The sequence below is a fragment of the Anoplopoma fimbria genome, chromosome 10 (assembly GCF_027596085.1).
Source record: "Anoplopoma fimbria isolate UVic2021 breed Golden Eagle Sablefish chromosome 10, Afim_UVic_2022, whole genome shotgun sequence".
NCBI classification, from domain to species: Eukaryota; Metazoa; Chordata; class Actinopteri; order Perciformes; family Anoplopomatidae; genus Anoplopoma; species Anoplopoma fimbria.
Window position 1 is genome coordinate 5,539,470 of NC_072458.1, and position 15,066 is coordinate 5,554,535.

The following is a 15,066-nucleotide window of genomic DNA, read 5'->3' on the forward strand; positions in this document are numbered from 1 at the left end:
TTGCTTGTATCATAGATGAGCATGTGGGTGCTGTGATACATGCCATTGGTTTTACACTATTACATTGATCAACAGTTTGTGGCAGTAACGCACAAAGAACCAAACAGTAGATATGTTCAAAGGCAAGGAAGAAGAAGGTTGCAAGCTAGCAAACGTTATTGTAAACATTAAACATTTTAAGAATATTAAAAAAATTCACAAACGCTATGCGGTAATACATACACAATAAAAAAAATTGGGGAAAACATCTAAACAAAATCTAAGTTTAAAAGAAAACTCAACCTGCTACCTTGAATTGGAAATTATCATCCCATAACATTTTTTCATGAATTTTTCATCTGAATTTTTTTTTCTATTTTAGAGGATCATTAACATTTCAGAACTGTAAATACAAATTTTCATGTTGACCTTATATCATTCAGAGCACGTTGTTGCCCAAAAGCTTAGCTGTTTCCTGCCACAACATTGTTATTAGTGGAAGATATTACATTTTTTAGGTGCAAGAGGTGCTCTCTGCCATTTAAGCTCAAGCCGATGTGTCTACAGAGTCCCAGGGAAGCACTGCAGGTGGGTTGTTGTTGTTGTGTGAAGTAGCCAATATTGTGACATACTCTATTAGGACGGGGTAATTAGTCAAATTTTATTTTCAAACAGGATTTTGGCTTTCATTGATTATGAAAACAATATAATCTGTTTGCAATTATGTTCTCTTCTAGTGTTCTCAGCGCACCCTTTTCCTAGACAGCGGTGTTCTTACGTCAAGGCTCAACCGTGCCGACTGATTGTGGTCTGGTGCTTGTTGTCGGCAACCCATCCAACTAGTCTTGAAACACAGACTCGCGTTTAACAGGCTTTATGTGTGTGACTTTTCCCCCTATCATTTACAACCAATGTGTTTATGACACATGTTGTTGTTGACATGTTTTTTTACTAGAGCTCTAATTTAGCCTCTTTTTTTTGCTCTTAAAGTATACCAGACCACTAATCGTACTACAATATTCAAAAAGAATTTGTCATGTTGAATGCTGGTGAGGCAGAGATATAAAAGCTCTTCTTTTGGTTATTTTAAATCAAATCAAAAACCTTCATCGGCCATTTACTCAGCCTACCATGAGGAGCGAATCTGTGGATCTTTAGTGTTTGAGCAAAGTATTAAATACAGGATTTAAGGAGAGACGTACAGGATTTGGTGTCTTACAACCAAACTGGTTTATAAGATACAGAAATAAAAACTAAATAATAAACACAAACACATACTCCATACAGCAAGACTCCAATACGCAAAATAACATATTTCTGTCCCCACACACACTTACCAACATAAACTATTCACTGACACATAATCACAAAATAAAAACCATTTCTGAAAACGCCCACCTGTAGCAATGTAAAAAAAAAAAAAGCCCAATATGATTTCTTCTATTATACAACCGCAACAAATGGCATGCTTCTGCACATGAATACCTGCATGCACCTACGCACACACCAACACACACACACACACACACACACACACACACACACACACACACACACACACACACACACACACACACACACACACACACACACACACACACACACACACACACACACACACACACACACACACACACACACACACATCTCTGTAGGTAACTAAAGCCACCAGGCTCTTAGACACACACTGAGCAAAAGGCCAAAACACAGTCAGAGTGACACACACGGCTGCCCATGTCAATGGAGCGTTGAGGAGTACGACATGCGGGCCAGTGTGTGTGTGTGTGTGTGTGTGTGTGTGTGTGTGTGTGTGTGTGAGTGAGTGTGTGTGTGTGTGTGAGTGTCTATGTGTGTGTGTGTGTGTATGTGTGGGCATGTGTATGATCTAGATCCTTATCTCAAAGCACTGTAACACGATTAGGGCTGACTATAGAAAAGGCAATGGCACCGTAGTCAATCACTCACACACACATACAAACACCAAGGGAACAATTTACTTAGATTAATGAGGTAAAAAAAACGGGAGAAAAGAGTATTGAGTTTCGCTCATGATAGAAGCTGGTCGCACAAACACTCAGTGGTGCGCAAAAAAAAAAAACCTCTGTGAAAACACAGACTTGAGTAAAACAACAAGATGGATTACACCGGCTTGGAGAAGATTAGGTGCTGTGTGTATGGCGATGGTTATTCCTCGGATAAAACCAACAACCATTCCTTCCTTTCACCAGGATTATGAATGATGGCATTTCACAGAGCCAGGATATTGTGAAGCATGCCAAATCGGTTGCGAAATGTGAGTTGCATGTGTCAAAGCTTGTGTATACGTGTGTGTATGTGTGTGTGTGTGTGTGTGTGTGTGTGTGTGTGTGTGTGTGTGCACATAATAAATACCCTGAGAGTCCCTCATATCTCCTCTCTCTTTATCTCTCGTTCTCGTTCTCGTTCTCCCACTCACACAGAAACTCATAACCTACTTGCTTTGGGCCGTTTGTCAAGCGTAAAGAGTCTTGAGCCTTTATGGGTCAAAGGTCATCATGAAGCAAGCTGACACAGACCATAAATTGAATCCAGTGGACCGACTGTGTCTCTTAGCTCGCATTGTTCTTTGTTACCGGGAAGTATTTTTGTATTAGAACATCGAGTGCATGTGACCATGATTAAGAATGTTAACGACGGCTCCATGATGTCACACTGCCTTGACATAGCCAAATAATACATTTATTAACATAACATATGATTTGGTCCAGAGCTGAAGCATTGTCATTGTATTGGAATCGCAGTTTGAAGGAGAGCCAATTTTCAAGTCGCAAGAGCTGCAATATTTATTTTAAATTAAATGACTTTTGGCAGAAAACTTGCTCCACTGTAGCTGAAAGCTAATTAACATATCATGAGTTCCCAAACCTACATGAAACTCATCTAGCCTCGGTTGGCTATATATATATATATATATATATATATATATATAAATATATATATAAATAAATGGATCCTTGCAGGACCTCAAAAACAAGCAACTGCATTATTCCATCTGAAACTAAATACAGGCCTTGTGGTTACTTGATAAAAATAAATTGTGGTTTAAATTGCAAAAGCAATACTAGTCAGAAAAATCACAACTACAAATTTTCATTCAACCCTAAATCGTTTGGTATAATATAGGAAGTTATTCTGTATCCAAAACCAAGATGTCTGGCTACATGTTAGAGTATTTTTGCCAATGAGAGACATAAATACTTTTCAAGGACACACATAAGAACAAGATTGAGATAATGGGATTAAAAATGTGTCTGTTAAACCTGCATTTGTGTGTTCACAGCACACACAGCACGTACATAAACACCTCCTTTACCCTAATAGATTACTCATACATCATCACAAGCTGCTTCCAGACATGACCCTGGGGTCGCCGTGCTTCACGCTGATGCTGCTCAGCCAACCAATAAGGACAGCCGACGCCGGCCTGCCTGCCTGCCCAGGATCCCCCCCGCTTCAGAACAAAGAGTCACTCGGCTCCTGTCAACAAGCCTGCTTCATTGACTCCCACGTCGGGCGTACGAACGCAAAACAACAACAGCAAGGACAACAAAAGGAGCGCCCAGCAAAACAAAAACAAGCAACGCATCTTTGTAAGCGGCGTGGGATCTGTGTAACATTGCTCACACAACACACACACACTCGCACAAACCAGCAAGTCAACAAGTGGCATCCTGTCACCCCCCCCTTCCAGAACTGGGGGCATTCGTTTGCCATACTGGGCAATGTGCCAAGCCTCCAGATTCTTTGGAGCATGCCACCCGTTGCCAACCTTTGGGAGCCTGCTTTGTTGGCTGTACAGCTGCTGCTCAAACCAGGGCGGCGTGCCCTCACAAACAACCCCCCACTCCAACATTTAAAGTCGTCAGCTCTACTTCATTCTACAAATACACGTATGGGGAAAAAGCACATCCATGCACACAAAAGGCCAACACAGATGCACATGTGAAAACACACACACACACACACAGCTCCCCCTCCACCTCATTCCATGGCTTCTTTTCCCGTCCTCAGTGGGAATTGAGTGCTGAAAGCGTCTTGACCATTGTGCTGACGGGGCTACGCTCTCAGCCTCAGCTGCACTACTCCAGCCTGCACCGGTGACTGTATTGTGCAACAGCTTTTCTTGTTGAGTGCAGCACTGCATACGCAAACGTGCTAATGCCAAACAAGAGAACCCACGTTTACGATGCAATCCCCATCACCCACTGCTCTGACAATTCTCCACGGGGAGCGGTTGCACTCCTCTTTGTTAAGGTTTTACATGTCCGAGTAGAGTTTTTAAAGATTCATTTACAATTTAATTTGCAAGCATTTACAGGGGTTGCTGCTATTTCTGTTGATGAACACCCTCTCTATGTCTCCCATTTACAAAAAGTAATTGTGAGCAGACCAGCATGTGTGGTAACAAACAGCGGACGAACATTTCCGTTTCAGTAACTGAATTAAGACTTACGACAGCAGCCTCTAAGTTACTTCATCAGTATAATTTAAAAACATTGCACACATGAATGCAAGGAGGAACAAAACCGCCACCATTCACAATAAATCTAAATCAGCACACACAGCCTTCAAACAAGTAAACAAGCTGCTATTCGGTCACATGCATCTCTCCGTCACTCCCTCACTATAAAAAGGAAAGAGCACACAACACACACACACACACACACACACACACACACACACACACACACACACACACACACACACACACACGAACTTCCCCTTCTTACCAAAACAGTGTTTTCATCCAAGAGCTGGATTTGCACAATACATTCACACAATCTTCACCAGAGGCCATGTGACACCAAAAGTTGGGAAATGAAGGCAATTAGGTCACTTGCTAATTGGGCCCCACATTCAGCCTCAAATGTCACAGGAAGCCCTAAATCCATCTTTATTTAGCCATAACAGCTTTGTTGTGCAGTACGAGTTTCACATAAAGCAATATACTATTCAACTGGGTGACAAGCTGCAGCATCAACTATCAATGACAATGTCCAAAATAGAATGCATTATTTCAGTGCATATGTGCATTTAAAAGGCATGATTCACAAAATTGTCAGTAGTAAATATGATATGTATAAATCATAAAAAAACAAACAAAAAAAACAAAACACCACCTCGGCCCGGGTCTTTGCATCGGTCCAAAACGCTGCAGTCAGAGCGCGTTTGTTTGGCTCGGCTCGGCTCCCCCGCCCACTAGCCCACATAAACATTGCGCAGGCCCCATCAAGGCCTTTGTCCCGCACATCACATGTCGCCAAATGTCATGACAGTCCTTTATTTCATGCAATATGCAAACCAATTTGCATTATCTGTATTATGAATGACGCTGGATTACATTTGACATCAGCGGCGGCGGTGGCGACACCGTAAAATCCGCTCCGTGCAGGAAGCGGTTAAACGCTGCAAAAACACCGCACAACAAAAACACAGGAGCGATGCTGCCGGTCGGGACGCTTTACACACACACACACACATATAACACACACACACACACACACCTTCAAGCTGGACTTGAGCGGTCCCTTGGCCGTGATGTGGTTGATCCCCGCGGCTATCTCCTCCTCGGTGAACTCCTTCAGGCTCCCGTCCTGCATGAGCACCGTGTAGACGCTGCACCGGGTCCCCGCGGCCGACACGTCTCTGTTTTCCTGCTTGACAGCCTGCACCACTCCTGTCACCGGGGCTCCGTCCCCCGTCGGACTCGGCGCGTACACACGGCTGCCGAGGATCGACCGCTTCACCAGACGCCTCGTGTGCATGACTGCTGTGTGTGTGTGTGTGTGTGTTGAGAATCAGACGGTTAACGTGGAGTTATGACCGGTAAACAACGTCGAGGAAAACACCGAACCGCAGCGGGTAGACTACGCGCTCCGACAGCCGGGGTAAGATGTGAGAAAGCGGCAACATACTCGGGGGGAGGCGACGACTACAAAGGCCTAAAAGCACCGACAACTGAAGGGGAAACTTTTGAATGAGCACCGGAGAAAACAACGACAGCACGAACGCGTTTCATTTGCCGCTAAACACCCTCCGCGTCTGACCGGCGACCAGTCTGCGTCGACTCGACCTGTTTGTTTTCCCCACTGCTCCCTGCGAGCTGAGCGGGCGGCGGGAAAACACGGAGCAACCTCTACTTTCGGGAACCGATGTGATGTTTGTACACGATTTAGCAAAATGGCGGGTTAATCGCGAAACAGAGACGGAGACATCGAAGAGCAGAAGCAAATACGTCGAATTATTTCACAACTCGGGTTAAAAACATCGCCGTCTGCTCCGCGGATGATGAAAACGGTGGTAAACACGGCCGTTACGTGACTCCGGATCCGGCCGCTGTGCGCTCCAGTCCGGGCGCGGCTCCGACAGAGCAGAGCCTCTACCGGCGGAATGCTGCCTGTAAACATGTGCGGTCCGGCGGCCGAGGCGGGCTGTGATTGGTCGGCGCAGCACACGCCTCCACAAGCCTCCACCTCTCCCCTTCTCCTCCGACAGAAGGTAACGCAAGCCGGGAGGATGCTCCATTCAAAACAATGACGCAAGGATGGAGAGGAAGCGGGAAGGGAGGGTGGTACAGGAGAAGGAAAGAAGGAGAAAAAAAGGGGGAATTGAGGCTACGGAAAAGAAAACTTTGACCAGACCGACGGGTTTTATGCTATAACCTAGTTGTTAGAGGCATGTAGCCTAGTTTCCAGGTGCCATGGGACTTCTAAATTACTATGATCTGGTTCTAAAATTAAAGTAGCTGCACTGGTCTCGTTTTATAACTTAACATATATAACATGTCTAACATGTTTTATTCTACCAAAGGTAACATGCCAACGCAAGAGCCAACCAAATATTTGTTAGCCCAATCAGATCATTTAGATGAAAAAACAATGATATAAAGTGCATCATGTGCAAAATGTTGCTGAGATATGCAAATATGTATGAAATGCAAATATATAATGGTGAGGTCAGCCTTGCCAGAAATACTGATACCTGTATTTGTTGAGCCAGGCAGTCATATTTTTCTTTTTACTGTGCTCTTCATTAAAAACATTGCAGATAACAGCACCCGCAGACAGATAACTAACAAATAAACCTGTGTGATCTCACAATGTGACTCAAGTCGTTGCTCTCTGAGAAAGAACGATATAGCTGATAAATGTGTCCCTTTTGATTGGAAAAGTTCACAGTGCTGTGACGAATCAATTTTAGCAGGAGGCTAATTCAATGGTCGTGATTATTGCCCAGCGTGGCAGAGAGAATACCCCAACAGATGTTATCACAGTTACAAATAGCCCCATTAATGTCAAACGTAATGTTTTTTTAAAAATCATATGAGGCTTACAATCTTTCTACATGACAGCAACCCCAGTGAGAGAGGAAAAAAACACTGTGACAATTTATTATATATATATTTTAATAGAACAATTCATGTCATAAAATATTTACATGCAGAGAATGGAAACGGGACGGAGTGGAGAGACAAATGTGGCCATGGCTTCAAAAAAACAGGCTTTGTCCTGTGATCAAAGGCAGGTGTCACCATAGAGTTGTCTGCTGGTTGTAAGGGGAACAAATGGTCTCATAATGGGAGTAGTGGAGCTGAAGGAGAGGCAGCAAGGGAGCATCTCCGAACCTCCAACACACCAATTTCACACCAAGGGATGCGTGTGTGTGTGTGTGTGTGTGTGTGTGTGTGTGTGTGTGTGTGTGTGTGTGTGTGTGTGTGTGTGTGTGTGTGTGTGTGTGTGTGTTTCTATGAACAAGATAGACAGCTAAAGAGAACAGGTGATTACAGCTAATTGTCTATTAAGTCTGTGTTTGTGTTTCTCTGGTTAGATTTGGCACTAAAACACCTCATTCGACAGATAATTTCCTTAAAGGTCATTTATAGCGTTCTGTGAACACCATTATATCTAAATGATGGCACCACCCTGATACACAGCCACATCACTTGATAACAACAATGTACTCATATTTTGGGAGTATAAATGACGATAATAACAACCTCTTTACAGAAATGAACATTCTTTTTTTATAGGCTTGGTTAACTTGTTTTTGTTCATAAAATAGTGGAAGTGGACTGCATTTTAAATCCTCTTTCAATGTAGCATTGCTGGGAGATGTTAAGAGCATTTCTAAATGTCTGATATCATTTATGAATCTAATACCAGTCAGCGCGGGCTAGCTGCCTTTGTCTGAACCACCAACAAGCTCCTGCATGTCTAATGAAACATGAACGAAGGCTGGAGATGCTGTAATATTTGATGACACAAATGTTTCTGCAAAGACGGAAAATACTGTAGCAGTAAAATATATATTTACAGCAAAAAACATTGGCCCTATTGAATATGAAAACAAACATCCAACAACATTATTGACACATGAATTCAGATTTAAAAAAATAAAAGTACCACACTCCATGTTTCTTTAAATGCATGTACCAAAACATTGTACCATATTTGGGACGTTCCATTGGTTACTACTTCTCAGGACTCAAAAGCTATTTGACAACTTTGAGTTACAATAACAGTAAAAAAAAAAAAAAAAGCCATTGGACATCATGTTTTCTTTAAAACAAGGCAGGCATACATCAGTGCTCTTAACAGACTAGTTTTATAATTATAACCACTCTGGACATTGTACAAATAAGTAAAAGCTTACAGAAAACTTTCAGCGAGTAACAGTTGGTTAAAATAGTGCCCCCTTAGTTGGCATGTCGTCAGTACAAGCTACAAACAGACAGATATGGTTTTCTCATAGTGCTACTAGTAACTTTTTTTAAAGCATTAAATATTCAAATTGTGCAGAGCTATAGCTAGATTGTGATGCTTTTTGTGAAGCTATATATAAATGCAGTACCATGATATCAAACCTTGTGCTTAAAATTCATCTGGGACACCAACTGAAGGATGATATACTGTACCAATAGAAGGCTCAAAAGAACATGACAACCAAAAAAATACAGTTTATCAATAGGTTTGTATTCATAATGCAAGTTTTTTTTTACGTCATTCTATCACATTACAATTCATTTGAATTTGTTTTGACTCTTGTGCAAAATGACAAAGAAAAATATGTTCACATAATACGTTTGTTTTTTAAAACAATGAATTCTATAAAAAGTCAGTGGAAAGCGTACCTTTATATCTGTCATCACCATAAAATTGCTCAGAACTTCTAGAAAACCCTTTTACAGACATACTTAACATTTCACAATAACACAACAATATGCGTCTTCAAATAAATAAAATTTTCACCAAAAGAAATGTTGACATGGACTGTAGAACGTATAAAAATGCTTTCAAAATGTATGGTGAAATTCCATAGTGAAACTGCCTTCCTCCCTTCGGTTCTCGATTGCAGTGAAATGTATGTAGCAAAAAGTCATAATTTCTTTTTAGTGGCAGAATCTAACGAATTGTTTCGACTAACTATGAGGTCACAGATAAGAGTGGTTTTGCTTTCCATGCCTCAAACCCATTCACATGAATTGCGAGCAGAGGATGCACAGTGGAGGTGCTGCTGAACAAAGAAAAGCTAGAAATACACCATCTGACACCTCAATAAAACATGACACTGAGTCACCTAGAAGAAGCTAGAAAGACACTAGCAGCTGCAGAAGGGGCATAAAAATAATGTTACCTTCATAAGTACAGTAAGTGCATGAATAACATGATTATATGGCACTGAATTCTTGTTTTTTTTTAATACATCACAGGCACTGATCGTGTCCTCAGCTAACCCTTAAAATGCTTCATGTGTGTTCCGATTGGATATTTATTTGATGTGTATTAATTTGATCTTTTTCCACAATCAAGTGCTGTTAAATGTGTCCATGATATGCCCTGTCAAAAAGACAAAAGAGGAATTTAATGATGATCCAAAGTGCACTCATCCACATGATTAATGCCCAATGACTGAGGTGCTACAGTTCATTTTCTATCAGGCCTACCAGTACCAATGATATTCGCCGTGGTTGATAAATTAAAAAGTTCAGATATGATAAACCGTACCCAGGCTGTAAGGAGGACACTCATGCATTGATGATGGATGCTGTGGCGAGCAATTTCCCCCCCAAAGTCATGCACCAAAAGCATGCCTACTAGCAGGTTCAAAGCACTGCAGTGACGTCAGAGAGGAGGCTTCTCCCACAGCACCACCCATGAAGACGATGAGGAGGGGAAAAAAACTCAGAGGCGGGACGTTTCCCGGCCGAGACCCAACTCTCCGACGCTCTCGTAGTCAGGCTCCGCCTTGGCAGCGTCTGATCCCTCCGCCTCAAGCCCGGCCCTGTTGTCATCGTCCGAGCTACTAGTCTTTGGGATACGGATGGTTTCGTAGCCGGGATCCGTGCCGTCCAAGATGGGGTCTTCCCCCGGCTCGGTGTCGTCGGGTTGGTCGTAGATGTCTCGGACAGTGGCGTAGAGGTCACTGGAGGAGGAGGCCGAGACGAGACCTTTGAGCTCTGCGATGCTGCTGTAGTCGTGCTCTTTGTCTTCGTCGTTCTCAGCATCTTCACAGTTTGTTTTGTTGACTGTAGAGTACACCGCCGACTGAAGGGCAGAGAAGAAACACATGTGATTTGCACTAATTTTTTCATAAAGTTGCCAAAAAACTGTCTCTGATGTATTTGTGCCAAAAGATCCCTGCTAGGTTTCCCCCCCTATTGCGTATTGTCTGATGTCGTGTTACTCTTTTAGCAGTTTCAACCTCTTTTTGTTTCTTTTTAGCGCTCGGAGCGTTAGCATTCAGAGAGTAAAGCGCTGCTGTCTCAAGAGAGGAGATGGCAGTTTGGGGAATAAGGGAGTTTAACACACACTTACCTCATTGTCTGACAGAATGTGGTTGTCGAACCCCTGTGCAGGAGACAGAGGGGAGTGTAACTGGAGGAGAAAAAGAACAAAAAGATAGATTTAGATATGGTTCATAGTGTATGAAAAGACTGAGGGCAGAATCAGAGGTTTAAAAACTATAAAGAGGATGCTTACTCCTGAAAGTGGCTGTTGGGAACATTTAAGGGGCTTGTCCCACATTTTTATTTCCAAGAATTTGATGGCATGTTTCTGTTGTAAAAATTTAAAGAAGCAATCCGTAGAGTTAAAACAGTTCCTCTTATAATCGAAAGCATCAAGCTATAATACTGAAACTTAATGAAGCATAGAGTTGTTCCAACCAACGGTGAGGAATTGCAATTGAGATAGAGCTGCAGTTCTTATTGATCGCCATTACTAAAACATGCTGGCTAACTATTAACAAGTTTTAAAAAAACACAAGTGGCGTTTCTCTTTGAATGGCTTAAGAAAGCGCTCGGTAACCGATCAATAAATTGAACTTCTAAACTATTCCCAGCAGTGGGAGGGAAACAAGCTCTGCATTTGCCGCTTCTGCTGGGATACATATGAAGCTAATGGTGTACAATACCTCACATTCATTAAGGAAATTATTGAGTAAAAGTCAACATTCAGTGACAGAGAGTGTGATGTTTTTGTGCACAGCCTCGGTCCACTCTGCCTTATGATCGATGAGGGAGCCATTAATCAACAAAGCACGTCAGACAACAGCGACAAACACCCCTGGAGTCTAACGAGAACCTCGATATCACTGCCAGCGTTGACTAAATAGTTCACATCAGTGTAAATTATTATTATTTTTTTACACCTTTCGAAAAGGAAAGCATTGCTTTTCTTGTTGTTTTTCTGACTCAGTGTGCCAATCCAGCGGCTGCATCCTTCGGAGGATGTATTTGTAGACCGATTGCGTGGACCAGCAACGGGATAATTCACATTTAAATATAATTATTGGGTTTTAACTCATGTGAATATCTACAGATACAGATAAGTGTTAAAACTAAAAACAAGGGACCTGATCAGATCACACTTGTGTTAAAATGATCGGTTAATTTACGTGACGCTAATAACTAACAAACCGAGAGCCGCTGCCCTTTTACGACAACCGCAGCTGGTTGCTAGGAGACGGGAGCGGCAAAAGGGTGGGGGCGCGAAAAGCTGGTGACGCAAACAGGAGGACCACGGTCGAGCCTTCGCGGTATTCAAAGGACCCGGCCGACGTAAGGCTGGTTCCTCCGAAGGCCGCAGCCGCTGGATCGGGACACAGCTAACAATGAGAGGAGTAAATTCTGATTCATTGAGTCCTCAGCCAGTTGTACCAAGGTTAACGCTAATGCATTTTGAAAAAAAAAAAGGAAAGTTGTCCACTTGTTGAGGCACAATACTTGGTGCTTGTCAAGGGCACATCTTCATACAAGCTACGCTCTTATGTACTGAATTAAAAACCGTGCACAGAGATCATCCATTGAAAGTGTCTGCTCCAGCTATGTGCTGTAGTATCTTCGTGCAGACACGTTTCTCTGGCATTTCCTCAAAAAAAGATCCTAAATCAATATCGCTGCTTTATGGATAACGCATGATTGGAGGCGTGATTAAATTTATAGATTCGACATACACACTCTCTGTAACGCAGCCCTTTTCATTTCGCTTCAATTAGCCGACCACATTAGGCAGTGCCCCAGAGGAGTCTGCGTATGAAACATGGACCAGGTTGACTTGACCCAGTCGCTGCACCTCTGTGTGCGTCTCAAAATATTTGTTCGTCTAATTTCCAGCCTCCGTATTTTTGGCAGAGGCCTTAGTGCAAATTTAAAGTGGAATATTCACTTAGTCAGTCACACAGTCAGCAATAAACACAGTATTTAACCTCTCTTTTGTGCATATGGGCATTCAATTCAGTCTTAAAACTTTATTTCATGCATATTAAACTAACATAAAGACCTATATCAGCATGTGGATGGGTGTTTGTGGTCATGCCAACACATCTGAGAGATTCATATTTTGACGTTTTACAATAAGACGCGATGGGTTTGCGTTTGCATGTGTGTTTGCGTAGGTGAGACGGGATTATGGGAATGTGTTTATGTGTACGTAGGAGACACAATGACATACAGGACGGAAGAGAATGACAGTAAGCTGATTACAGCGGCCTCAGAAGAAGATGGACGACTCAGGTGTCAGAGTGTCAATCATGCTGACGTGCATGTTGACACACGCACATACAAACCAGTATGAAAACATCGACTCAGATTATCTGCAATCCCCGTTTGGCTCATGCAATTGCACAAACCACTCCCAAAAAAAACTGTCGCTATAGTATATATAAACCGCATTAACACCAACTCACATTCTGACCTATATCACACAAACACACACACATATTACATACTCAAAATCCTCCATCTAATAATAGTGTTTCCCTATAGCGATAAGCAGCTCAATGGTGCTGACTACGGCAGCTTACCTGGACCGTGTCCCCAGCGTAAATCCCAGCAGCCCACTGGCTGGGTCAGATTAATTTCCTGCACCTCACATGAAAAAGCCCACAGGCCACATGCAAGCAAAACGACTGCAAACAAGTGTTAGCGCTGTTTATGACGGTTCAATAACTGCACGGGATCAGAGAAGCTGTGAATTGAAAGGTCACAAATAGAAGGGTGAGTGTGTGTTTGTGTGTGTTTCGGCAGTGAATGTCGGTGCAGTTATGGAAAAATGTGTGTTGATGAGAAAGCCTGCCTCTGTGTGTGTGTGTGTGTGTGAGCAGCATTTACCGAGCTGCTACCTGAGGGGATTCCTCTCGGACATTTACATGCAAGGCACCCCAGCGTTTCTACAGATGTGTGTGTGTGTTCTGTGTGTGTGTGTGTGTGTGTGTGTGTGTGTGTGTGTGTGTGTGTGTGTGTGTGTGTGTGTGTGTGTGTGTGTGTGTGTGTGTGTGTGTGTGTGTGTGTGTGTGTGTGTGTGTGAAACAGAGACAGAGAGAGAGAGTTCCTATAGCCCATATCATCCATCATGAAGGCAGACTGTCATAGTGATAGTGGCCAGCTGGTGCTCACTAGTCTCAGACACGCATACATATGCACGACACACACACTTGGTCTGACAAGACAAATCACCAACGTCTCCTGGTCATACGCGGGCGTAAACCGCGGGGAGCCGGGGAACATTCGGGGTTAACCTTAAACAAGCCCCAGGGAGTTTATGTGCAGCAGAATATATATGTAAACACACACACACACATATATGTCGTAGTCTGTTGTGTGTGTAATGTGGGGGATGGGGAGAAATAACAGAATTAATGCTGACTAGACATGCCAACGAGGTTCATGTGGGTGCATCTATAAATGAGTACATTTTCGAGTGTGTATGTGCGTGGCTGCCGCTATGGTTTGGAGATATACGACAGCTCCGTATTTAAAATAATAGACTCGGGGGTCAGATGAGGCCAGACTTGCCTCCTGTCCAATTGAGCAGCAGTGATTAACTAATTGGCTACTACAGCAGAGACCAAGGAGAGATAACGCAGATGTGAATAAAAGAAGAAGAGAAATAAGGTGAGGGGGAGGAGATGAACAGAGGAAAAAGAGAACATAAAATAAATCTTAAAGAATTGTTCTGTTTTTTATAAGTCCATCAGATAAGAAAGAAGGGTCAAAACAACAAGACAGCTTGTAAAAAAAAGTCATCAACCAGATTATCTAAACCGCTTTATTTGAAGATAGAACCAGAAATGAGAGCGCCATCTGAACTGTTGGTGCTAAATCCTCATTGCAAAACTACGGCCAGTACAGTAGGTCAAAGTTGAACCAGGAAGCCGGTCTGTTGACTGTGACGCTAGCAGCTCTGTGAGGCTGCACTTGCTTGGGCATAGCTAAATGCTAACCACAGCATGCTAACATGCTGGGGGTTAGTAGTTTTGCAGGTATTTGGTCATGAACCAAAATACTGGAGATATTCAGATTTAGACTATTCATCCTGAAGGGGACATTATTGGATGTGTACCAAAGTTCATGGCTATAACTCCAATAGTTGTTGAGACATATTTCACTAATCGAAAATTCAGCTTAAACTAAGGAAAAGTCAGGGGATCAATAAAGTCATTAAGGTTCGTCCTCTGGGCACCATGAGTATCAACACCAAACTTTACAGCAATCCATCCAATACGTTGTTGTGGTGCTTAACTATGAAACCAAAGTGAGTGACTGGCGGA

At 42.7% G+C, this 15,066-nt stretch overlaps 2 protein-coding genes across 3 annotated transcripts in view; both read right to left on the minus strand.

Moving 5' to 3' along the window:
* znf704 (zinc finger protein 704) overlaps nucleotides 1–6,094 on the minus strand; it is a 44,967-nt gene extending 38,873 nt beyond the window's left edge. Inside the window, exon 1 of the mRNA XM_054606452.1 lies at nucleotides 5,523–6,094. Coding sequence (XP_054462427.1) covers nucleotides 5,523–5,783 — 261 coding nt within the window. The 5' untranslated portion in view covers nucleotides 5,784–6,094. The remainder of the gene's footprint in view (nucleotides 1–5,522) is intronic.
* Nucleotides 6,095–7,411: 1,317 nt separating this feature from the next.
* The window catches only part of pag1 (phosphoprotein membrane anchor with glycosphingolipid microdomains 1), a 47,650-nt gene continuing 39,995 nt past the window's right edge, over nucleotides 7,412–15,066 (minus strand). For both annotated transcript variants that reach the window (XM_054606649.1, XM_054606648.1), the window contains 2 exons: nucleotides 10,833–10,892; nucleotides 7,412–10,562 (listed from right to left, as the gene is read on the minus strand). In XM_054606649.1, the coding sequence (XP_054462624.1) occupies nucleotides 10,200–10,562; nucleotides 10,833–10,892 (423 nt within the window). In that variant the 3' untranslated portion in view covers nucleotides 7,412–10,199. The remainder of the gene's footprint in view (nucleotides 10,563–10,832; nucleotides 10,893–15,066) is intronic.